The sequence below is a fragment of the Scyliorhinus canicula genome, chromosome 10, assembly GCF_902713615.1.
Source record: "Scyliorhinus canicula chromosome 10, sScyCan1.1, whole genome shotgun sequence".
Taxonomy (NCBI): Eukaryota; Metazoa; Chordata; class Chondrichthyes; order Carcharhiniformes; family Scyliorhinidae; genus Scyliorhinus; species Scyliorhinus canicula.
This window is the reverse complement of record NC_052155.1, coordinates 180497887-180523602: the sequence shown is the minus strand read 5'-3', so window position 1 is coordinate 180523602 and position 25716 is coordinate 180497887. Positions and strand designations below refer to the sequence as shown.

The window sequence follows — 25716 nt, the reverse complement described above, 5'->3', positions numbered from 1 at the left end:
GAGATGGACTTTCTCTGTTTCTCCTCTCTCTAAGAACATACAGTTGTGAAAATCTGCCTACTACATTAAAATACGGTGCAATAAATATAAGCATAAAACAGCACTTAAAAAAACAAAACATTTTTTCATCTTTGAAATGCCTCGAGAATAATTACGTACTATCAGGAGTAAAGTCTAGTTACTTTGCAGCTTCTTGTAACACAGATGAAAGTAAGGGGAAGCTAACCAAGTATATGAGAATGACAGGAATGCAAGGGCATGATGATAGAGGTAAATGAAGTGGGCTAAGAGGAGGCTCGTGTGAAGCATAGACACTTGTATAGACCAGTTGGACAAGCTTCTCCATTTCTGTCACTTTTTAGAACTGGTGAAATGAAAACAACTATAATGTGGACTCCTTTGTACTAATAATGGTTAACACATTGGCATAATAGGGCAGACATAAATTCTTGTGCATTTTACACTGATCTATATCCATTGTACATAATTTTTGGAAATCTCAAAATAATCCACAGGCATTGAAATGTGAGCAGGATTTTCAGCATTTCCGGTACCAGCATAGCCTGATGTGGTCAATCAGCAGTCACTCCTACTTCAGCACACGGCAGAAGAACACACTGAGCGTTTCCACACCCAAGCCCATTTTTTACGATATTTGATTTAAGCTTTTTCTCATGCTTGTCTGAAAGGGTGCAGGTTAATATGGCTAATAAAATTGTCGGAAATGTTGTCAGCATATAATATGATATATATATGTAGATATATATGTGATGTATAAAATGTGCAGGCATTGTTCTAGAGTTTTGCTTTATTTGTGCCTCTCTAGGTTTGTCTGAAATATTATGAGCATGAATTTGTGGAGCTTGCATGCCAGTGCCCAGCTGTTGTCTGCTGCCGATGTTCTCCCACCCAAAAGGCTCAAATTGTGAAGTTGTTGCAACTGCATACAGGCAAGCGCACGTGTGCAATAGGTAAGCTGGAATCAATCTTCCTTCTTTGGCTTTCAACCCTGAGCCGCAAATGCAAATTCATGACTCTGTGCCTTGTGCGGGAGCTGGAGACCTTAAAAGATGATTTGTCCAAACTTTGCTCATCTTCAGGATAGCAATTACTTTTATCTTGTGAAAATTTTCCAATGTTTCTTGCTCATCATTGGCGTTGAGTTAAGAGATCAGCCATGATCTAGTTGAATGGTGGAGCAGGCTCGAGGGGCCGAATGACCTACTCCTATTTCTGATGTTCCGAATATGAATCTCAGTACGGGTTGTGTATCCCTTATCCAAAATTTGAAAAGCGAAAAATTCCGCTATCTGTCCTTTTTTACGAGCTCGCCGCAGATGTGCAGTTCCCAATGTTCTGCACGTGTGCAATTTCCAACGCGCACCACACAGGCGCAATTCCCAATGTTCTGTGCATGCGCCGTTCCCAACGTGTGCTGCATGTGCGCAGTTCCCAGTATGCGCAATTCACAATGCACGCCGCACCTGCACAGCATATTCAAAAATTCAAAAAATCTGATACACACTCTGCCCCGAGCATTTTGGATATGGGATTTTCAACCTGTATTCAAAACTGGGACCATGAACATGCGATATCTCTGTTCACCAACCTCGTGAACCCACCAGAGAAAGGAAATTCCTTCCATTTTATCACTTTTTAAAAACCGTTCTTCATAGTTTGTATTGTTAAAATGAGGAGTTCTCAGAATTCTTCTTTATATTAGTGAGGAATAGACTGCTTACGCAAGCCAAGAAAATATGCTCAATGACTTCCACCTCCAGTGCCCCAGACAAATATTGGGCATTGTGCTGATATGCATCATTGTAAATACACAAGGGGTTAATGTAAATACATTACGACTAGGTAAACACTAGAGGGAGCACCAGAGACATCATGACATGCAGACATACAGCTAATGAACACATAGAATAGGACACGACCAATGGGCAGTCAAGACACCCATAGGTGACACTACCACAAGGGGGCATTGCACAACCCATATATAAGGACAGGGCACACATGCTCTGTTTCTTTCCACAGGCGACACTTCGAGAGTAGGACAGGGGCAGGTCAGAAGCATCGCACCCACCACGTGGCTTAGAGCAGACTGGTTAGTTAGACTGAGTTACTGTAGCAAGATGAGCAGGAGAGTTGAACTCATAGAAAACTGTGCTAATGGTTCAATAAATCACATTGAACTTATTTAAAGTCTGGAGTATCTTTTGGTCAAAGCTGCATCGAGTGGCAGCCTGTGTTATCCTAGAGTACATAACACAACAGGCATCTCCCGCCAGACTGTCCAACATGAAAGTACACCAGTGTGCAGCGATCCCCAACATGTTTACTCTTGAGTCAGTGGCAACTCCGTCAGTGGCTGGGTCATGTGAACCAAACGAATGATAGTCACATCCCCAAAGACTTGCTCTATATTGAGCTTGCTATCAGCACAAGACCAACTGATCACTCACATCTGCAATACACGGATGTCTACAAGCAAGCCTTCCAAGTTGGCCCAGATCGGAGTCTGTATGGGAAATCCTCGCTGCTGACGAGAGTGCCTGATGATGAGCAATCGGGAAGGGTATGGAAAAAGCAGCGGAGAGAAGAGGTGACGAGAATGGTGGAAAAGTGAGCCCGATGGAAGTAAAAACCACGCGTTGACTTCAGACCAAAACCTATTCATCTGTGCCAGCTGCGGAAGGGACTGCCACTCACGAAACGTCTTCTGCAACAGTGATCAATCCAGAAGTGTCGTCTCTGGTGTTACAGAGGCACAGTGGTTAGCTGTGCCTCTGTGGGTCCAATTCTGACCTTGGGTGACTGTGTGAATTGCTCTGACTGTCTGTATGGACTTCCTGTGTTTCTGTGGATTTCCTCCGGGTGTTCCGGTTTCCTCCCACGGCCCAAAGACATGCGGGTTAGGAGCAGTTACGGGGATGGGGCGAGAGAGTGGGCCTAGGCAGGGCACTCGGGTAGCTGCAGACTCGATTGGCCGAATGGCCTCCTTCTGTACTGTAGGAATTCTGTGGCCTCCCATGTTGGGCAGATGTCTAAATATTGCTTGGCAATCGAGTAACCATTAGCTGGAAAACGTCTGCTAGAAAATATATAACTATGCCAAAAATGGGATTTAGAAATAATACGGTAACAAACCAGAGGTTTATAGTGAGTGTATCCTTTTTTTCAAAATGTTTTGAAATTTTGTTGGTGCATTTGCTTCTTTGGAATGTAATGTGATTATAAATCCACTAGGTGGCACTGATGTTGCTGTTCAGGGCAAGTGATCGAGAGCATATTAGGAATTTCATAATGCAGTGAAACACGTTTCATTTCGAAGATTGGCCAGAAGCTTGGAAAAGTCTTGTGCGTGTAATATATGTGTGTGTGTGTGTTATTAAGCCTATGTGAATTAAATATTTTCTTTGACTCCCGAAACTAATTGAGCTCCCTTTCAGGATGGTTCGATACTTGTTTAAATTTTCATTTTTATTAGCAGCTAAATGAAAGATTTAATTTAGTAACGTCTTATTTTACAGGTGATGGAGGTAACGACGTCAGCATGATTCAAGCAGCGGACTGTGGGATTGGAATTGAAGGAAAAGTAATGATTTTTTGTGCAATGTTTCGTGTACAACTGAGCGACTTAAAATCACAGGCCGCAGTTTTGAAATAAGTGAATTTTAAAAATATACACGAGCAGCATCTATTTTGTGCACCCTCTTTGTCACAGGACTAAAGGAAATGTACCTAATACTGGTGAATGAGCTTTGAACAGGCATGTTATAGAAATTGCCATCTTAAACCGAAAATTACCAGGTTCACAGGCACCATTCTTGACACCTTATTGCTCTGTGAATTGTACTTGGAATAATTAAACAGAATTACATGAAATTTGCAACACTGAGATAAGCCATTCAACCCAATCAGTCTGTGCCGGCATTTGTGATCCATTGTAGCCTCCTCCCATTCTGTTTACTTCATCTCACCCACTCAGCATATCCTTTTATTCTATTCCCTTTCATGCAGTTATCTTGCTTCCCCTTAAAGATATCGATGTGATTTCCCTCAACTCTGGCAGCAAATTCCACTCTTTCCCCTGAATTCCCTATTGGGTGTATTTGTGGCTATCTCTTTAATCACCGCTGGGTTTGTCTTCCCAAAGAAAAACAATCTTTGTCCAATGTTTTTTTTTCTCAGGGGGTCGACAGGCTGATCTCCTTGTTTGTTTGGGTGGGGAAGGTGGCTAGGATTAGGAAGGTGATATTGCAGAGGGGACAGCAGGCGAGGTGTTGGGCCTCGCGAATTTGATGTATTATTATTGAACGGTGAATGCAGAGGAGGTTCCGGGATGGAACAGGGAGTTGGCTTTTTGGGTGAGGATGGAGGTGGGTTGCAGGGGTCGGGGTTACAGGCGCTGGCAACGGCACTGCTCCCGATAGCTCTAGGGAAATATTCGATGAGTCCCGTGGTGGTGGCCATGCAAAGATCTGGAGGCAGTTTAGGCAGCATTTTAGGTTGGAAGCTGGGTCTCGTTCACGCCTACCCTATTCCTTCATAATTCTAAAGCCCTCTATCGGGTCACCCCTCAACCTTTTCAAGTCCCCAGTGTAGTCAGCCTTACCTGATGATTAAGACCTCTTCATTCTGACATCTTCCTGTAAATCCTTTTTTAGCATCTTATGCAATGCCTCAATGTCCATTTTATTTTGACAAGTGGGACCCTTGCATGCATCATTGGACCTGCAATTTTCATATTTAAAATGATCTGTCACATGAAGTAGGTGGGCCCTCTCAGAAGGGCATCAATCCGCTCGGGAGTGAAAAATACTCTCCATGATCTTGGGAGAGGGTTTTGAGTACAGGAACAGGGATGTTTTACTGCAATTATATAGGGCCTTGGTGAGGCCACACCTGGAGTATTGTGAGCAGTTTTGGTGTCCTTCTCTGAGGAAGGATGTTCTTGTTTTGGAGGGAATGCAGCGAAGGTTTACCAAGCTGATTCCTGGGGTGGCGTGACTGTCATATGAGGAGAGACTAGGATTATATTCATTCTAGTTTAGAAGAATGAGAGGGGATCTCATAGAAACTTATAAAATTCTAACAGGGTAGATTCAGAAAGAATGTTCCCGATGGTGGGGGAGTCCAGAACTATGTGTCATAGTCCTAACTGAGGTAAAGAGAAATTTCTTCACCCAGAGAGTGGTGAATCTGTGGAATTCACCACCACAGAAAGTAGAGACACCAAACATTGTATAATTTTAAGAAGGAGTGAGATATAGCTCTTGGGGCTAAAGGGATCACTGGATAGCGGGGGGTTGGGTGTGGGTGGAGGCTGGATCAGCGTATTGATTTTGCTGATCAACCATGATCGTAATGAATGACGGAGTAGCCTCCCCCTGCTTCTATTTTCTGTGTTTGTTTCGTATGTATCTTCAGCCTGCCTCCACCAGGTGGGGCCACTGAGGATTTCTGACTGATGCAGCCATCCCGTCAGCTCCACGTCTGCTGGTGATATCTGTGCTGAGGCCTGTCTCACCCGTGTTGAGTAAAAGGACAGGGGCCAAACAAGACCCCAATTTTGGCTAGTTTGTGCTGCCAAAGTCACCTTCCAGTAGCGAGCAATTCCTATTATATTAAGTAGTTAACAACTTAACAGAGTGCTCGATGATTATGCGCTTCATTTCTCAGTGTACTTTCTATATACTTTCTATATTTACCTGAGAACGCAACATGGGTGCATTTTACTCTCTCCCAATGTTATCAAAAGGCAGCGTGAGAAATGCAACAAAAATTAAGATCGTTTCAACAGCCAAATGTTTTTATTTAAAGACTAAGCTTTCAGAGAGAGTAAATAGTGGGAAATGATAGATTTCATCTAATAGAGTAGCAGGATTTCATTATGTGAAATGTTTCCTTACCACTGTGACACAGCAGCTGTTAAACCCTTCTGTCTCCTCACCTTCTTACTTTTATTTATTTTTAATCTAGGAAGGTAAACAGGCTTCTTTGGCAGCAGATTTCTCCATCACTCAGTTCAAGCACATCGGCAGGCTACTGATGGTGCACGGTCGCAACAGCTACAAGCGATCTGCTGCTCTCGGCCAGTTTGTTATCCACCGGGGCCTTATCATCTCCACTATGCAGGTAATTGAGGTCTTGCTTATCCAGAATTTTATAAAAACATGAGGGGTACAGGTAGGGTGGCTTTTTCCCAGGGCGGAAATGACAATTACAAGGGGGCACAAGAGCAAGGCGAGGGGGGATGGGTTCAGCGGAGATGTGCGGGGAAAGCTTTTTACACAGAGGGTGGTGGAGGCCTGGAATGCACTACCAAATGAGAGGTTGAGGCAGATATGCAGGCTTTAAGACCTATCTAGATAGACACATTAAATGAAATGAAAATCACTTATTGTCACAAGTAGGCTTCAAATGAAGTTACTGTGAAAAGTCCCTAGTCGCCACATTCCGGCGCCTGTTCGGGGAGGCTGGTACGGGAATTGAACCCGCGCTGCTGGCCTGCCTTGGTCTGCTTTAAAAGCCAGCGATTTAGTCCTGTGCTAACAGACGGGATATAGAAGGATACAGGCGGTTGATCAAGATAGGACACGAGACCGGCACAGGCTTGGAGAGCCAAAGGGCCTGTTCCTGTGCTGTACTGTTCTTTGGATACCTAGCTCCTCGGAGGGAAAATGAGTCCAGGCTAGAGGTCGTGTTCTGACTCTCGATGGTGACCTCGTGTGATGTAGGTCGGGGGAAGAGTAAGCATGACTTATTCTCATCTGGGAGGAGCAGCAAAAGAGGCAAGTTCAGGGAAGCGTTAAACATAGCACCGATTAAAGAATGAAGAAAAGATGCTGCTTGAGGGAGGTTGAAGGCTCGAGGTGAGGAAGGGATTATTTATCTGGTGACACATCTTCTCTTGTACCTTGCCAAGAAAGTGAAAGGTGTCGAAAGTTCCTTCCCAGGGTCTGGGGCGGGCTTCATGGAGCATGGAAAGCTCCCGAGGGGGTAAAGAAAGTGTTTTATGTGAAAGAGGAAACTGAACAGCTTGGAAGCATCAAACCCGTTCTGTGTCACTGTGGCTATGGCATCGTGGTAAGGATTCCACTCTGACCAGATGTGGCTTTTGGTTTCGGAATTATTCCTCCACAGCAAATCATCTTCCTCTCCATCCATGGAATTGGATGTTCCATATATAATTTGAATAATCTGATGCAGCTTTGTGCATTAACAGCATTTGATGATGAAACCGCACAAAGCATCGAGAGGGGCAGCACACATACTTCCATGCTTTGTGAAGGTTTTTTTTCTCTGTCAACCATCCACCTACTCCATTGTGTGAGGACATGTCCCTCGAATGGCTTGTTTAAGGTGCACATCCAGAGGTTGAACTACACATGTTGGCCCCTCCTGCTTTATTTCCAGTTTGAGTGTTATTTCTTTGCAGACTCTATTGTTATTTGACCTGAACATGTTCCACGCTTAAGAAGCTGCGATCTTGGCATAGGCTGGCGGGGCGCCTATTCCACACGTTATCAATGCATAACTTTACTCCCTTCTCATTCTTCCGACCATTGTTATGGACATGCACAAAAACTCCTGTGGGGAACTTGGTGTTTTAATTGGCTTTAATTTCACTCCATCTGCCATGCAGGCTAGCACGACCGTGATTCTTGTCTCTCGTGACTTGTGGTTTTTAATGGAACAGTTTCTGAACCTTTCCGCTCCACCATTTGCTTGCTGGACATATTGGATGTCAAGGCTGTATTCTCCACCTTGCCAATGTGTCACAAACTCACGTTTTTACTGCTGCCTGTTAGTGAATTGCTGGAAATTGGCAAATTTGGCATCAAGGCATTTTGGCAATCTCTGAGCAACTTTGTCTTCCTCCCCAACATGAGACATTTTCACTTGGTAAAGCAGCTCCACTAACTAGCTGTTACTCTGAAATCTTTGCTGGACTCAGGGTTTCCTTTGGCCCACCTAAGTGCTGATTACGCATTTCTGGTGACGACGTAATTGTTCTGACGATTGCCAAGGACTCATTCTGATACGTGCTTCTCAAGGTGGCTGGTCCTTGTTCTCATGATACGTTTGGCCTTTGACACTTTCTTCAGGGTAGATTCCTCCCCCTTTCGTTGTTGCACCAGTTTTTCCACCAAGACCGAATTGCTTCGCTGCCGCACAGTTATTTGACGCGTTTTAAAAGTGTTGCATTCGTTTTGCTGGAAGACTCATTTCCCTTCATGCTTCATCCCTGCTCTGTGCGGGCATTGCTTCAAACTCCGGCGCACCTTCGCGATGCACACCGTATGACCTGCTCAATCCCTTGTGCCGAGTTAGAAAATGAGTAAAACGTGCATTTGTGAAGTGGAAAATTGAGACTGAGCAACAATGCGAGTATAGCAGGTCCTGGATGAAAGGGACGGGATTGACCTGTCTGCCCTGTACATGTAAAAGCACTATTGTTAGGGCCAGAGAAATGGGTTATTTTTTATGCTGGGTTGACTTGTACACAGCGGCCTAGGGTGAATATGTGAAGGTTATTTACAAAGCAGTTCGATCAAGTATGTTTTTCAACCACTTCTGTGTCAAGGATTAGCAGTCCATGTTTTCTTTTAAATTTAAAGTACCCAATTCATTTTTTTCCAATTAAGTGGCAATTTAGCGTGGCCAATCCACCTACTCTGCAGATCTTTGTGTTTGTGGGGTGAGACCCCCACAGACACGGGGAGAATGCGCAAACTCTACACGGACAGTGACCCGGGGCTGGGTTCGAACCCGGGCCCTCGGCGCCGTGAGGCAGCAGTGCTAACCACTGTGCCACCGTGCCATCCAGCAGTCCACGTTGACAATGAAATTAATCAAGACACATTGGTTCATTATTACATGAACTTTTTGTTTTAACATAGCATAACTCGATTCAGCCTTACAGGGCAATTCTATCTTCCTCTCTATTGGTTCTGTTGCATTGTTAGCAATGGAATTGCCCTCAACAATAGAAGCAAAATGCATCTCCATTTTAAAGGAAGGGGATAAATATTGAAAAAATACTTTTGAATGGTATGGACTAAGTGTGGAGGAACTGAGCAGTTCTTTAACAAACAATGCAAATACTATTGGCTAAATTATTATTCTGTGCTGTACAGTTCTCCGATTTTGAATGGAATTAACCCATCAAAAATAAGTGGTATTTGGGGATTAGTTTAGAACTTTAAAGATAATTTGGGAGTGAACTACTTCCATATCTGAAAGGAAAGATGCAAGGGTAGTACTTGGAAGGAAATGAGGGATTTTCGTTCTTTTTTTTGTTGCAATAATAGGATGCAAACATGCAATTTGGCGAGTAGAAGGGACAATGTATTCAGAGATTGAAGGGATGGTTGTAAAGTATTTTTTTTGGAGAGTAGGGGTAGTACTGACTCCCTGGCCAGCAATTGCCCCTTCAACCACACTCCGAATATATCTGGCTTCTTGCTGTATGCAAGACATTGCTCTCTGCAAACAAATTTAACTTTATTCAAAGTTAATGCACTTCAAACATCATCCACTTTGGATCATCCCGAGGACATGGTGTGGCATGGCGCTTTATAAGTGCACAGTGTTTTTGTTTTCTGGGGATGGGAAGTAGGATTTGATGGATTTTATTTTGTGTGACAAGTACATGATCAAGGCTTGAGCAGCAATGGAAATTGCAGTTGATTTAAGTGGGGTGGCGGGAAGAAGAACTTTAATGACAGGAGATCAAAGCCCAACTGTCCAAAAGAGCAACCACAATGTTTGGATGAATATCATTTAGCTTTGGAAGCTGGGGTAGAAAGTGTGAAAGAGAAATTAAGAAGAACAGCTTCAACTTCAATGAACAGCCAAGCCATTTGAGGATAAACCAATTTATCACCGGAAAGCTGGAAACTGATCCTTTCCCATGCTGACGGGTTTTGCATAGTCCCCATCAGGCAATCGAGTCTGGCTGTTGTCAGCCTTCCCTTCCCACGATGGCACATAAACTGAAAAAATTATGAAACTGGCTTGATACTTCAAGAGACATTTTGTTCCTTTCTTAAAAAAAAACTAGACTGATTGATATTTATTGTCACATGTACCAAAGTTACAGTGAAAAGTATTTTTCTGCAGCCAAGGGATGTACACAGTATGTACATAGTAGACAAAAGAGTACATTGACAATGGTACGTCAACAAATAGTGATTGGTTACAGTGTGAAACAAGGGCCAAACAAGAGCAGCATAGGGCGTCGTGAATAGTGTTCTTACAGGGAACAGATCAGTCCAAGGGAGAGGCGTTGAGGAGTCCGGTAGCTGTGGATAAGAAGCAGTTCCTATGACTGGATGTGCGGGTCATTAGACTTCTGTATCTTCTGCCTGATGGAAGGGGCTGGAAGAGGGCAAAGCCTGGGTGTGAGGGGCTCCATTTTAACAGTGAATAAGGCAACCCAAAATAACAGACTTCCTTTATCACTGATGTTTGTTAGATTGACATTACAGTAGCCAAAATAAAAGGACAGCGTTGGAATGCCACCTACAATACATCCTTTACTATAATTTACAATATATAAACGGGCTTGGGTATAATTGTGTCCAGCTGACTGGCTAGGATCCATATTCATCTTGAAGATTGTGTCACTTTAGATGCTGCCACCTTTGCAACTGGGTATGTTGCATGTGCAATGTTGCTTCCTCAGGTACAATTGGCTGCAAATAACTTCTGAAATGTTGCTGGCCATGATAGGATTTCTTTCTGAACAGAATATATAGGGAAATGTTATATTTAATAATAGCTTTGAATGGATTAAAAGTACACCAATTATACCTATCTAGTTAGAACTTGCTCCGATTATCTTGTCATTTCTCTTGCTGTTTGTGGATCCTTATTGTGTCTAAATTAGCTGTCACGATTGGTTGTATAACAATGTGACTACACTTCAGAATTAATTCCCTGGCTTTTCTTATTTCCTAACGGTTCACTGGATATCTCAAATTATCAGTACTGAGCCCTATGAATCTATTTTTTGTCATGTTTACTTTGGCAGTTTGAGGTCTGTGGTAACATTTTTGGAGGAAAGTAAAGTTGATTACAGCTTTAGATTTTTATTATCCATAGCTTGTTTTGATCAAGTAGCTCCTGCTGAATGCCCATAAGCAGATATCCTGATGTGTTACATGGAGTCAACTCAGTATCAAGCTGCCTGGCAGCCTACTGTGTGCCATGTCACCAGGATTCAATGTTCCCAGACCCAACCCCAGAATCTTCCGCTGAAGAGTTTAGACAGAGCACAGAACAGCACGGCGAACCAGGGAGGGTGACGCCCTGAGATCACCCCCTGCACAGGAAAACGCCCAAGTATAAAAAAAAAAAAATCTGCTGTCACTCAGAGCCTGATGGCAAAACGTGAGCAACAGCAGACAAGGGTCGGAATCCCCTCCAATCTAATTTCGCACTCCTGTGGGTAGATACATGCTCTCTGCTCAGTCCTTCACCTGTGGAGGCACTGCACAGTAGGAGAGGAGTAAAACTGACTGCCCAACTCCATTGTGGTATAGTGCCTTTGTACTGTAGTCTGATGAGCAACTGCGTGCATGGCACTGACCAATATCGCTCATTATCTTTAAACCAGAAATCCACCATTTCTAGGTTTGCTCCCACCCTCCTTTAATCATTTATAAATTTAAAGGTATTTTGAATCACGCACCCTTCGGAGCTGAGGGCATGATTTGACACCCTGTATGTAATTTTTGTTTCAATGACATCCTGAGTTTCAAAAAAATGCTGCAAAAGATATGTCAAATGAGAGCTTGGATTAAATATTTAAATGTAGTAATAATATTCTATACGTAATGTGAAGCAACTTTCAACACCTTGTGCATTTGAAATATTTTCTTGATTTATTCTTGATGGTGATTTAGCATTTGTTCTCTTCCTTAGGCTATATTTTCATCGGTATTCTATTTTGCATCAGTTCCCTTGTATCAGGGTTTCCTCATGGTAGGGTAAGTGGCATTGTGTCATTTCAAAAGGCTCTTTTTTTCTGGTATTGCAGCAATATAAAGCTTCATCTTCTATTTTCATGCTCACCATCAAACCCATGTCACCGTGTAAATTGGGTTACTTTTGCTTTCTGTTCTATTAGGTACGCTACCATCTACACAATGTTTCCTGTTTTCTCTCTGGTGTTGGACCAGGATGTAAAGCCAGAAACAGCAATACTATATCCAGAGCTTTACAAGGACCTCACAAAGGTGCGTAATGTGTTTGTACATGCTATATGAACATCTGAAGACTTAATCGACATCATGTTGGGATAACTTCCTTTGCAAATATTCGTAGGCCGTGTACCAAATGAGTTCCAAGGAAGCACGCTGTTTATTTTGACCAAGAAGAAATTACTTCCAAGTGCTTGTTCCAATTGGTATTCATTGGACAAAGTGCGTAAACATTTGCTCACTGACATAATGACCGCTCTACTTGAACTGTAGCTCTCTTATTGTAAAATATAACTTATAATTATAACAAGCAAGTTAAAGTTATTTTGTGTAAATTGGCATAATCTAGGGCACCCAGCGATGCTCCTCAACCTCATATTACGGCGTATTTAGCATGGAATCTATCTCCAATTGTTGTCAATTAGACTATTCAAATTTTTTTAATGGTTTACAAATTGGTGCATTCTGCTTCCTCCGAATTTGCAGAGGCATCTTTTCCTGTTGCCATTGTAAACATTTTGTGATTTCATTCCGTGTAATTGTATCTTTGATGTTGCCTATTGCAGTGCTTAAAATTATACCACCTCCATGTACACTATATAGATTTTGACATGCACCTTTGAACTGATGGATAACATGGCAATACTGAAAATGGTCAAACCAAGAATTAATTGAGTTTCTGAAATCTCAGCCACAAAGCCATGTGCTCCATCTAGGCTTTACTGAGATGGATTTCTCTCACTGCCCCTGTCCCATTAGCAAGCCCTGGATTGTGACTTCATGAACACACCAGGGAATATCGTGTAGTCCAGAAGAGCAGTTAACACTCCAGCAAAGCACTTGGGGTCAAGCTACAAATCACATTTTGTCAAAGTAAAGATTAATTCATTTATTCTGGAATTTCTAACTTTCACCCCTTCAGATATACGAAAAGAGTGGCACGGTAGCGCAGTGGTTAGCTCTGTTGCTACACAGCACCAGGGACCCGCTTTGATTCCCAGCTTGGGTCACTGTCTGTGCGGAGTCTGCACCTTCTCCCCATGTTTGCGTGGGTTTCCTCCAGGTGCTCCGGTTTCCTCCCACAAGTCCCCAAAGACATGCTTGTTAGGTGAATTGGACATTCTGAATTTTCCCTCCGTGTACCCGAACAGGCGCCAGAGTGTGGCAATTAGGATATTTTCACAGTATCTATGTATATATGTATATAGAGCAAGAGAGAGGGAGCTTACATTCACACTGCAATGAAGTTACTGAGAAAAAAAAATATATATATATATATATATATATATATATATAGATAGAGAGAGCGAAAAGGAGCTATGTTATGCTGACTTTCAATAATGCTAAACCTAAACCAACATCCAATACACAGGTTTCCGCATGCAGCTTCATCTAACCACCATGGAGTCTCTATGACCACTGCACACAGGCTGTAGAGCCATGATCCCAAAATAGCTCATTCAGTCTATCCAAAGTGTGCTTTCCATCCCCTTAAGTTGAAGCAGGATAACAAAAAAACACATTTTCTCTTTCCCAATTGTCCAACTCCCATCAAAAATCCACGAGATTTAAAGCTGGCAATAGCTGCGACCCAGAGCCCATGCTATGTGGTGATGTGCCAGGACCATGTAGAATTTCTCTCCTGCCCGAATAGATTGAGAGTCTGCTGGATAGTTGTTTGAGTTGGCTACCTTTGGAACAAAACAGGCCGGTAAGTATGATTGCAATTAATCCTTTTGCACACTTGTGAATCCTTTCACCGCAGCCAGTTTAGAAGTAGGACCACACACTGGCTTAATAAGTGCATAATCCAAGGCCAAATTACGTTGTTTGAACTTCCAAGTATTGTGAAGTAAAGAACAAAAAAATGAATGCATTGCAGACAAAATACTCTGCTTGAAGGAGAGGTTTTAAGGATCTACATTTATACTTAGAAATTGGTCTGCTCCAATATCATGGTATGTGGCTCAGTGTTAAGTTTTGTTTAATAATGCTCTTGTGAAGAGCCTTGGGATGATTGACTACATTAAAAGTTCTGCTATGTATAAATTAAGTTGTTGTTAATCTTCCCCATTCCTTATCTGGAGACATGCCAACTGCTGCCTGGAGATGCACTCATTAATACAGATCCTGGACTGAACCTGATCTTGTCTTTCTATGCACTAACACTGCATCAGACAACATATTCAGCCTCTGAGCTTAACAGCATACACACATTTAAAACAACTCCATGTTAGATGAAGTTGTAGTCGTATATATCCAAATGTAAGCACACAGATACTGAATAATAACTTTTTTTTGTCAGGGGCGTTCATTATCCTTCAAGACGTTCCTTATTTGGGTTCTAATAAGCATGTACCAAGGTATGTCACAAATTTTGCAGGTACGAATAATAGTTTGTAAATCCACATTTAACAGCTTTGTGTTCTTTAATTAGCCTAATTCAAACTTGTTTGGTGACTGGGCTGTGACATATAATGATGGTCGCTACGAGATATTGTTAGTCATTTTTTTTTTTTTGCTACTTGAAGTTGCCATTCGAAAAGATTCTGATGACGAAACAAAATTTACCCTCAAAATAAACATTGCCAGAAATGCGAAATGTGCATAAGATTCCCTGAAAGCTCAGACCCTACCTTTGATGCCAAAAACCCCTCCTAAAGTTAATGTTAAGACATAAGACCATCAGTCATAGGGGCCGAATTAGGCCATTCGGCCCATTGAGTCTGCTCCGCCATCGTGGCTGCTTTGTTTCTCATCCCCATTCTCCTGCCTTCTCCCCGATGCCATTGATCCCCTTATTAATCAAGAACCTATCTATCTCTGTCTTAAAGACACTCAGTGGTTTGATGTTGCATTTAAGAAGCCTGAATTCACATTGTTTTCCACATAACTCATCCCCGGATTCAACAGGCAATATTCGGCCTCTTGGAAAAAAAATTAAGAAGGACGCATCTGTAAAACTGCTCACATTTAAAATAGGACGAGTGTCTAGGGCTCAAGTAGCTGATAGATTATGCACCCAAAGGTAATCTGCTTTAATTCTTCCTTTGTTCTGAAAAACGGGTTTTATTTGTGTCATTGGATGAATGACATTAACATGTCTGGCAAAATGGGGAAAGAGTAAATCTAATGCAGCCAATCAGCTTAGCAAATATCTCCCCTGAGCTAATTGTTCAGTGACATTGCAGTTATAAGATCCAATAGTTAAGACAGTTTGGGGTGCGCAAAGCAAGATGGTTTTAAAAATCTGCACACAAATTAAGTTAAACAAAGAAAAACTTTTGAAGCCATACCTTGTGAGTTGAGATCACTGGAGAGCGCCAATGTACAAATCCCCAGGTTCAGACAACAGAAAACCAGATGTTCTGTCTGGATACCAGTAGGTCACCTCAATTACCTTGTGTGTGCACTTCAACAAAAGAAATGTCCCTGAGGAATAACACATGAACCTACGATATTGTATCCATAGCAAAGATCTGTTAAGTAGATTCCGAGAAAGTACAATTCTAAATAAGATTACTTTGAAAGTACGATGTTACATTTCCTGTCATGTTAAATTACAGGGCAACACGGTGACGCAGTGGCTAGAACTGGGACTGAGGACCTGGATTCAAATCCCTGCCCGTGGTCACTGTCCGTGTGGAGTTTGCACATTCTCCCCGTGTCTGCATGGGTTTCACCCCCACAACCATAAGGTGTGCAGGTTAGGTGGATTGGCCACGCTAAATTGCCCTTTAATTGGGGAAAAATTATTGGGTACTCTAGATTTATTTTTAAAATGTTAAATTAATGGTTGATCCATAATTGGAATCTGTTGATTAAACAGAAAAATAATTCATAATGTATTTGTTTCACTCCCTTTTAGCTCCTAACTGACTTTGGTATCATTCTCCCCCCCCCAAACCCGGACAGCAAATTGTTCCCTTTGTTTTCAGATGCCTCGCCCCACGCTCTGGAATTCCCCCCCCCCCCCAACAGCAGTATCCGTCCTATCCCTGCCAAATTATTCAGCAGCCACGTATATACTTGCAAGACTTGAGATTTACACACACCACTGAAGCGAATGGTTGCATATGAATTAGTGTGTTACAACCAGTCCTTGCTCCTACCCTGTCGGTGAATCGTTTTGGTCCGAGAAAGAGCTGGTGTGACTCGTGCGTTTGATCTATTTCAGGAGGCATTTTAATATATGGGGCATTGGTGCTGTTTGAGTCGGAGTTTGTACATGTCGTAGCAATTTCCTTCACTGCCCTGATCTTGACTGAGTTGCTGATGGTCGCACTTACGATCCGCACCTGGCATTGGCTTATGGTTTTGGGGGAGTTCCTCAGTCTGGGCTGCTATGTGGCTTCCCTGGCATTTCTCAACGAGTACTTTGGTAAGTTGTTTCGAGGTTTGTCATTTCATTCTTAAATTAAAAGAGACTCCGAGAAGTACACAAGTCTGCAGCCTCTATTTCAGATTTATAAAATACTGCATATTGTTTCTTTTGTTCTGGTAATCATTCAGAGATATCACTTAGTGGAATAGATTAACTTTCCTGCAGTGGTTACACTACTTTTTAAATTTGAATGTATATGAAAAGATTTGAAATAAAAAAAAACACCCTTCAGACATGTCTGAAATGTTAATGCTGTTTTTATACACACTTGCATCAGAGAAGGTAAAATAGCCACCAGGATCAATCAAGCTCAGCAATTTCATTGGTATTGCAAATGTTTCACCGTTTATGGAAGGGAGCAGTTCCCACTGCAAGTAACAATCACATTACACAATTCCCAGATAATGACCATTTCTGAGAGAGAATCTAGTTTCCTCCCCTTGACATTCTCTGGCATTACCAGCACTGAATCCCCCACTATCAACATCCGTACAAATACTGTGGCTACAAGAGCTGGTCAGAGGTTGGGGATTCTGCAGAGTTACTCAACTCCTGATTCCCCAAAGCCTGCCCACCATCCACAAGACACAAGTCAGGAGTGTGATGAAATACTCTGCATAGAATTTACAGTGCAGAAGGAGGCCATTCGGCCCAACAAGTCTGCACCAACTCACCTGAAAGAGCACCCTACTTAAGCCTACGCCTCCACTCTGTCACCGTAAATCCAATAACTCCACCTAACCTTTTGGACACTAAAGGCAAATTTGGCATGGCAAATCCACCTAGCCTGCACATCTTTGGACTGTGGGGGGGAAACCAGAGCACCTGGAGGAAACCCACGCAGACACGGGGAGAACATGCAAACTCCACACAGACAGTGACCCGAGGCCGGAATTGAACCCGGGTCCTTGGAGCTATGAGGCAGTAGTGCTAACCACTGTGCCACCATGCTGCCCCACAGTGGATGAGGCATAAGAGGCTCGACAGCATCCGGGACATTGCAAGCTGCTTCGTTGGCACCCCATCCCACCCCCTTAAATATTCATTTCCTCCACCACTGGTGCATGGTGACAGCAGCGTGTACCATCCAGAAGATGTGTGGCAAAAACTCACTAAGGCTCCTTCAATGGCACCATCCAAACCTGCAACCTCCTAGAAGGACAAGGGCAGCAAATGCATGGGAGCACCACCACCATCTGCAAGTTCCCTTCTAAGTCACACACTATCCTGACTTGGAGCTATATCGCTGTGACTTCACTGTCACTTGATCAAATTCCTGGAACTCCCTCCCGAACAGCACTGTGGGTGTTCCTGCAATATGTGGACTGCAGCAGTTCAAGAGGGAGCTCGCCACCACCTTTTCGAGGGCAATTATATTTGAACAATAAATTCTGGACTAACCGGCGATGCCCATATCCCAAGAACATATATTTTGTGGCCCCTCTACATTGGTGCTGTCTACTTCCTCCACAGACATTGGCTGTTGCCCACTGCATTGAAATTTGTATGTTAATCCCTTCCATTTTGTACCATTCAACTGGGGCTTTGCACAGGACGCAGGAGAGATGCTTTCATCTGGGCAAGTGAAGGGAATTTTACCCAAACCGAGATCTGATCTCTCTTTTAAACACTTCAGGTTATTCTGAACTGATGCCTCACTTATCACTACACTTATTTTTCCCCTCAATTTGCTTTTTAACTGTCTTGATTTGGATTTAAGATTATGTCCTCTTATGCAGGATTTCCCTGCAAGATTAAATTCTCATCTTCATTAAAGGTGCAGTGTAGATACAAATTGTTTTCTGGCCCCCTCCCACAACGCTTTGTCGGCATATTGATAACTGTTTCTGTGCCACTTCATGTTCTTGCCTGGACCTGGAAAAATTTATCAATTTCCTTTCCAATTTACACCCCTCCATCACCTTCACATGGTTCATCTCCGACACTTTCCTTCCCTTCCTTGACCTCTCTATCTCCATTTATGGGGACAGACTGTCCAATAGTATTCATTACAAACCTACGGATTCCCACAGCTACCTCAAGTCCGGCTCTTCACACCCCACAAACCGAGCCTGCCCCAGGTGTCCAGCTCTGGTGGCATTGCTTGCAAATATCCTGTTCCATATAGTGTAGCAGCAGGAACTATGAGTACCCAAAGTCTGGCTCGCTCTAGGCTATTAGCAATAGACCTGTGCTTATCAATAGGGTGCATTGATCTCCTGATGGGTGATTGACTAGGCAGGTCCAGACACTGGCAGTTTGTTGATTGTGTATTTGACTTTGGTAAAGTCTCAATTCCCAGCAGCCTGCCTGAAGTTGACTGCAGTTTGATTTAAAGTGCCCAATTCTTCAATTTAATTGGATTAAAGCTAGGCCCTGTCAGGTTACCCACACCCTTATCCTCAATTTTCACCCCACCAGCCTCCGCATTCAAATAATCATCCTCCGTGGAGAATGATGCCACCACCAAGCACATCTTCCCGTCACTCCCTCTGTCAGTATTCCACAGGGACCATTGCCTCCGGGATACCTCGGTTCACTACTCTATCACCCCCAACACCTCACCCTCTTCCCAACTGCACCTTCCCATTGCAATCTCAGAAGGTGAAATACCTGACCCTTTACCTCCTCCCTTCTCTCCATTCAAGGGCCTAAATACCCTTTACAGGTGAGGCAGCGCTTCAAATGCACCTCCTTCAATCTGGTACATTGCATTTGCTGCTCCCATGCAGTCTACTCTTCAGTGGAGAGAAAAACGCAGACTGGGAGACCGCTTCGCCAAACACCTTTGGTCCGTCAGCAAGCAGGACCCAGACTTTCCTGTCACTGCCATTTTAACTCTCTCTCCTGCTCTCGTGTCCACATGTCTGAACTTTACCTGCTGCAATGTTCCAGTGAAGCCCAACGCAAACTGGAGGAACAGCATCTCATCCTCTGATTAGGCATGTTGCAGCCTCCTGGACTTAACATTGAGTTCATCAACTTCAGACTGTGAAGTCTCTGCTCCAACTTCACCCCATTTTTATTTCTATCAATTTATTTTCATTTCTTCCATCGATCGGTTTAACCCCCCCTCCCCCCAACCCCACAAGGGTCATCTGTTCCCTGTTCCAAGTTGTCCTTTAACACACTGCTTACCTCTGCCATCAATACATTCTGATCTTTTAATATGCCACTGTCAGCACTCTTCTTAGTCATTATCACCACCATTCCCTTTGCCTTTTTGTCCGCAACATCTTTTCAATCTCCACCTATCGCTGGCCCTTATCTACAACCCACCCCCCACAACAGTATAAATCTGACCCTATTTCCACTTCTCTCTAACTTTGACAAAGAATCATCCAGACTCTCAACGTTAGCTCCCTTCAAAGGTTCTGTCAGACCTGCTGTGATTGTCCAGCAGGACTGTTAATTTTCTGTTAATTCCCTCTTAATTGTATTGTCAGGATACCCTGGGCTGTCTAACTCTCTCTAATCTCTACCCTCCCCCTTTTTAACACACCCCATCCTTTACAGACAAATAAAGACAAACAAACACAGAGTGGAAAGTGGGGTGTAAAATAATGATGAAAATAAAAGGATAAAAGTCTTTGTTTCAGATGGCACCTTCCAGTTAGTTTCTTCTTCAGTCTGGGCTTTCAGGTGGATATTATCCGAGAAGTAGCAGGCAACCAGCATTCGTGAGAAACAGAGACAGCTTCTTCTATGAGGATCTGGAAGCTTCGGCATTCAGACAGCAGGGAGCAGAGAGAGAGAGACCAGTTTCCACATTGAGGTTCCAGAAGCTTCTCCTGGGTGTTCTCCGGAAAACCCTACCTGACAGGAACCAATTGCTGTTGGTTGCCAGGCAGAATACTGTTCCTGGCCAAACCATTGACCACCAGCCAGCCAATCCGATCAAACCCCTCCAATCTCTTGGGTGCCATAAAGTCTGGGTTCTTCTGCCCAAAGTACAAAACTTTGTAACAGTGTACTATTTTGACACTGAATTCTTTAGTTTCTCACGGTATATCTCCATTAATGATCCAAGGACCAAAGACAAAATAAAAGAGACAGGAACTAAGTGAATCAACAAGAAGGGCCCTTACAGTTTGTAAAATTCTAACAATTATAAATAAGATTAGTTAACTTGAATCGAATTAGAGGGCGTTGGAAAATTGGCAAATCTCAAGGAGAGATGTGATCAGAAGAATTCTGTTCCTCTCCACCTGTCTCCAATCCCTCCCCAAACATACAGTAATAGATAACATTTGTAGTGCATAATATCATAAGCACTTGACTATTTTAAAAAGCTGGCTCACCATTCCTTTCACAGGGGCAATTAGGAATGGGCAATTAAGTTTGGCCTTGCCAGCAAAACCCACACCCCAAGAACAAGTAGAAAAGAATTGTCTGGGCTAAGAACGTCTTTCAATGTTTTCATGAATATAGACATTATTAAGGGGACATTATTTGGAAACTTAATGATGCATGTTTCTGGAATTTCAAAATAAGTTGTACTTAAAGCAAGCAGCCAGTTGTGATATGGATTGTAAAGTGAACTTCCTGGTTAATCATTCAAGCAATTGTTCTAAATTAAAATTAAAGGGATCATTAGGTCTTTAGGGACACCCATCTTCTTCACGATATAAATTTAAGATTCACTTGGTTCATTTAGATGAGCCAGAGCCTCATGTTTTTAATCAATGAGACTTTTGTCCTTGTGTGTGGTTGAGGGCTACAGAACCAAGGCGATTAGCTGGTGGTAAGACAGAGACCAGCCATGATCTAATTGAAAGGTGGTGCAGGCTTGAGAAGTTGAATGGCTTACTCGTGTTTCTGTGGTGTGGACTTTAGGAGTGGCCTTTCTCTTCCCATGTTTCGCTAGCCTGATATTGATAGAGAATTTTATTCTCTCTTTTATCAGTTAAATTATATTTTGCATATTTTGGAAGTAAATTTAATGCTACAGTAAAATCTCTCCTCTAAATGAGTTTACATATCTAACAAGTACAAAGAAAAGTACAGCATAGGAACAGGCCGTTCAGCCCTCAAGCCTGTGCCAATCATGATGCCCTAACTAAAAAAAATCCTTCTGCCCTTACTGGGTCCGTACCCTTCTATTTCCTCCCTATTCAAGTACCCATCCAGGTGCCTCTTAAATGTTGCTAATGTGCCGGCTTCCACCACATCCTCTGGCAGCGTGTTCCAGGCACCCGCCACTCTGTGTGAAAAACGGACCCCGCGCATCTCCCTTAAACTTTTCCCCCTCTCACCTTGAACCTGTGCCCCCTGTGTAATTGACACTTCCACCCTTGGAAAAAGCCTCCGACTATCCACCCTGTCTATGCCTCTCAGAATTTTGCAGACCTCTATCAGATCTCCCCTCAGCCTCTGTTTTTCCAGTGAAAACCGCCCTAGTTTATTCAACCTCTCCTCCTCATAGCCAACATCCTCGAGACCAGGCAACATCCTGGTGAACCTTCTGTCCGCAAGAGTGAAGGATCATTGTAATCCCTGAAGAGCTAACTCTCTTGTTCCAAGGGAATGCCTGACATTTGCGCATTTGAAACATTATTTTAAAAATTTGGATTGGAAACACAAAACTGAAGGAGGATAATGTGCTTGTTTTGTTCATGTCATTGTCCTTGATTCAGTCATCAAATGGAACGCTTCAAGCCTTTGGAGTAAGCGTTCCAACTCTCCTGGATTGAATCAGAATCTCCGGGAATTTAGCATTAATCCCCCCAAGCAGTGCGGTGAGCTTTCCAGGAGAAGAATATGCAAGCTTGGCTGCTGCATCTGAGACGGGGTAGTTTATTGCCTCCAATCTCCTTCCTTCCAGCTATTCCCTCAGCCAGCCTGAACAACGCCCATGCATGTGTGACCGTTTTGTTAACCTAGCGGAGGGGTATCGGTGGTGCGGGGGGGGCATTGTGGGCATCCACCGCCTCCATTGAAATTTTGTTGCTGCCATGTCGTCAATCCTCCAAGAACGCATGTGACACCATTTCACCTCTAATTTGAAGAGGGACAGCCAGGGGCTAAGCGTAGATCGATTTGTAAAATGATAAAAATCCTGGACTTTAATTTTATTTGCAGGATCTCTGTTTGCAGGATAATTAGAATCATGATTGCACGACTGACTGTATTCTTTGTGTGTTTGAATATGAAATAAATTAAGCTTGCAAAAAGTCACCCATTTTGTTCCCTTTTTAAAATCTCATTCAGAATGCAGGGCAATAGATGAAATTCAGAAAGCCTCTTGTTCAATAATGTAATGGACTTAACTTCCTGCCTTTACAGATGTCGCCTTTATCTCCACTGTGACCTTCCTGTGGAAAGTGTCAGCAATTACCCTCGTCAGTTGTCTTCCACTTTATATTCTCAAATACTTGAAGCGCAAGTTCTCTCCACCCAGTTACTCCAAACTTACCTCGTAGTGCAAACCCTTTGTTCAATAAGTGACACTTTTGCCATCGCCGCGGAGGGGTCTAATCATCCCTTTTAAAAAGAAACTTCACAGGGAAGCTGAAGACTTTTGAAAATGGTCTGTTGACCGAACAGCCAAAAAAAAAGCAATGAAATGCTGCACACGCCATTGTGGAGCGTTGAACGGAAATGACAATTCTTCAGAATAACAAGCACTGCACAGGACCTCTGAAACGAAGGAATGATGCCTTCAAACTTTTCACAGTACTGATGGAGTCAGGGAGAAAATGGAAATAACGTGTCTTTGTATATCTTTTTTACTTTTTTCTTTTTTTTTCCCCTTGCTATTTTGTGTAAAATTTCAAATGCACTTTTGTTTATAAATTTGCTGTACTTTTTACTGTTCCTGCATTGCACTCCTGCAATGAGTTTCAGAATTGCCCACAAAGTACTAGTTAGTGCAATTGTCCAAATTTTGTTGTATAAAAGCTCACTTCTTGATGCCATTGTGCATAAAGCAACAGATTAGCAGTACATAATATATATATTTATTGGAATTTCAGCTACCTTTATAAGTGCTCTCCACTTTAGCATTTGCTATTATTAATATGTCTATATTTCCCTGTCTCTAAATTGCAGTTGTGTTTGTGAAGCAAGTATGCACTAACAGGGATATGCACAGCAGGCTTTCGGCATCCCACATAGTCATTAGCATTTTGCCAACTACCTCCCCTTTATATTTTCTCCCCAGTATTATCTAATTCTATTTATTTTTGGAGACTCACCTTAGGAATGCTACAGCCTGAATTTTATGTGAGCCATTCTACTTCACAAAGTTTTGAAAATTATTAGTTTGCAATTGAATTGAGGACATGCATTGCCCGTACATTGTTAAATTTCCATTCCTTCTTCTCTTGGTCAGACTCGAGTCTTTATTGTGATGTGGGCTCGGGCCTGGGAGAATCGAGAAGCTTTCCCCTCCTCTCCGCACAATTCCCTCCCCGCCCCACCTTAAAGTGTAACAAAGTCCAAAAGGCGGCTAAGGAAATCAACATTCTTCGAATCATAATTCCAATGATCCCTGCGGCAATGTGCTCCTGGATTGATTTATTTAGAGTTTATATGATAGTGGAGTACAAAAAGAAGATGTGGTATTTTTTACAAAGAGGATCAACAGTGTATTCCGCTACCAGTTTCCTGGATCCAGCACTGAATGAAAACTTACTGCACTCCCTTAAAATTCCATTTTGAAAGCATATGAGAATCAAGTGTATTATGTTGTTGAGCTAAGATGCAAAGTACTTCATATAAGTCTTGACTTGTGGAAATTAATTTTTGTCTTCGTAATCCATTAAAAAATTGCATTCATATTTTTAATCAACTAGTGTTCTGATTTGTCAATGTATGCATCACTAACCATGCCTCAAGGAGTTTTGCAGGGCATGATCAATGATTGGTTACAACGCTATTCCGGTTTTAATTAAGCATTTGCTTTCTTGGTTCCACATGATTATGCTAAATTTGTGTCCATTTAAAAGTAGTCCTCAAGAGACATGGCTCGGGTAGTGAATGGAAGTTGTCTACCATTTTTGTAAATAGCCTCCAAATAATGGACGCCTGGCATCTGATTCCAATTGTTATCCTTTGCTGCAAATGTGAAGTAGATGTAATGAAATGAGTAACGGTGAAATACGTTCCAAAGGTCACCTTGATTAAGCCACCATCTGAATTAAGTATGCATCTATTGCCATATCGCATCTATTACTAGAAATAGACATGTTAGCAATATAAGTAAATGGAGCCTGCATCAGGGTCTAGCTACCACCCTCGAGATCAGCCACGGTAATTGGTTTTCAAATTAACATGCTGTTGTGGTTAAGCCATTAAATGTCATTATGTCATCTGGATTCAAAAGTTTTAAGGAACCACTTGAGTTTAATGGTGAAGGTGACCACTTTATTCAGATTTTACTGTATTGTAAAATTAAACTGGAGCTCCCCCTGCACAATAAAAGTGAATTTACATTTTCACACTGGCTTGCCTTTCTCCTTTTTCTGATCTTTAGAGATGTGCTTGGCTCATTTGTCACCTTGGATCCATATGAAGTCGGCATCTATCTATCGCATCTGCACATGTTTCATGCAAAGTTATTGAGAAGCATATGGTACAGGAAACTGAGAGCTGGTTGCTCTAAAATGGACAGTTAATTCCTTAACGTTCTGATTTGTCTCCATTTTTATTCATCCAGTTAAAGGTCAAAGTGAGCAAAAGTCCATTTTCATGGCAAGAGTAAAATGTTTCACCTGATCAATTTTGCATATGTTGGGGCTGCACGATGGCACAGTGGTTAGCATTGCTGCCTACGGCGCTGAGGACCCGGGTTCGAATCCCGACCCTGGGTCACTGTCCGTGTGGAGTTTGCACATTCTCCCCGTATCTGCGTGGGCTTCACCCCCACAACCCAAAGATGTGCAGGGTAGGTGGATTGGCCACGCTAAATTGCCCCTTAATTGGAAAAAATAATGGGTACTCTTTTATTTAAAAAATTTAAAAATGTTTTTTCCATATGTTGTCTAATGCAGTCTTAACCTGCTGAAGATTTTATTTTTAACTCTAACTGTTGGGTGCTAATTTAAGTTTAATATACCTTTCTAATAGTGTGTTAGAAGTTGGTGCTTCAAAATAATTTTTAAAAAGATATAT

At 42.5% G+C, this 25716-nt stretch overlaps 1 protein-coding gene across 1 annotated transcript in view; it reads left to right on the top strand.

Moving 5' to 3' along the window:
* atp9b (ATPase phospholipid transporting 9B) overlaps positions 1-25043 on the top strand; it is a 340330-nt gene extending 315287 nt beyond the window's left edge. The window contains exons 22-29 of the mRNA XM_038810251.1: positions 827-971; positions 3537-3601; positions 5989-6144; positions 11941-12005; positions 12146-12254; positions 14524-14581; positions 16396-16599; positions 22888-25043. Of these exons, the coding sequence (XP_038666179.1) occupies positions 827-971; positions 3537-3601; positions 5989-6144; positions 11941-12005; positions 12146-12254; positions 14524-14581; positions 16396-16599; positions 22888-23024 (939 nt within the window). The 3' untranslated portion in view covers positions 23025-25043. The remainder of the gene's footprint in view (positions 1-826; positions 972-3536; positions 3602-5988; positions 6145-11940; positions 12006-12145; positions 12255-14523; positions 14582-16395; positions 16600-22887) is intronic.
* The last annotated feature ends 673 nt before the right edge of the window (positions 25044-25716 follow it).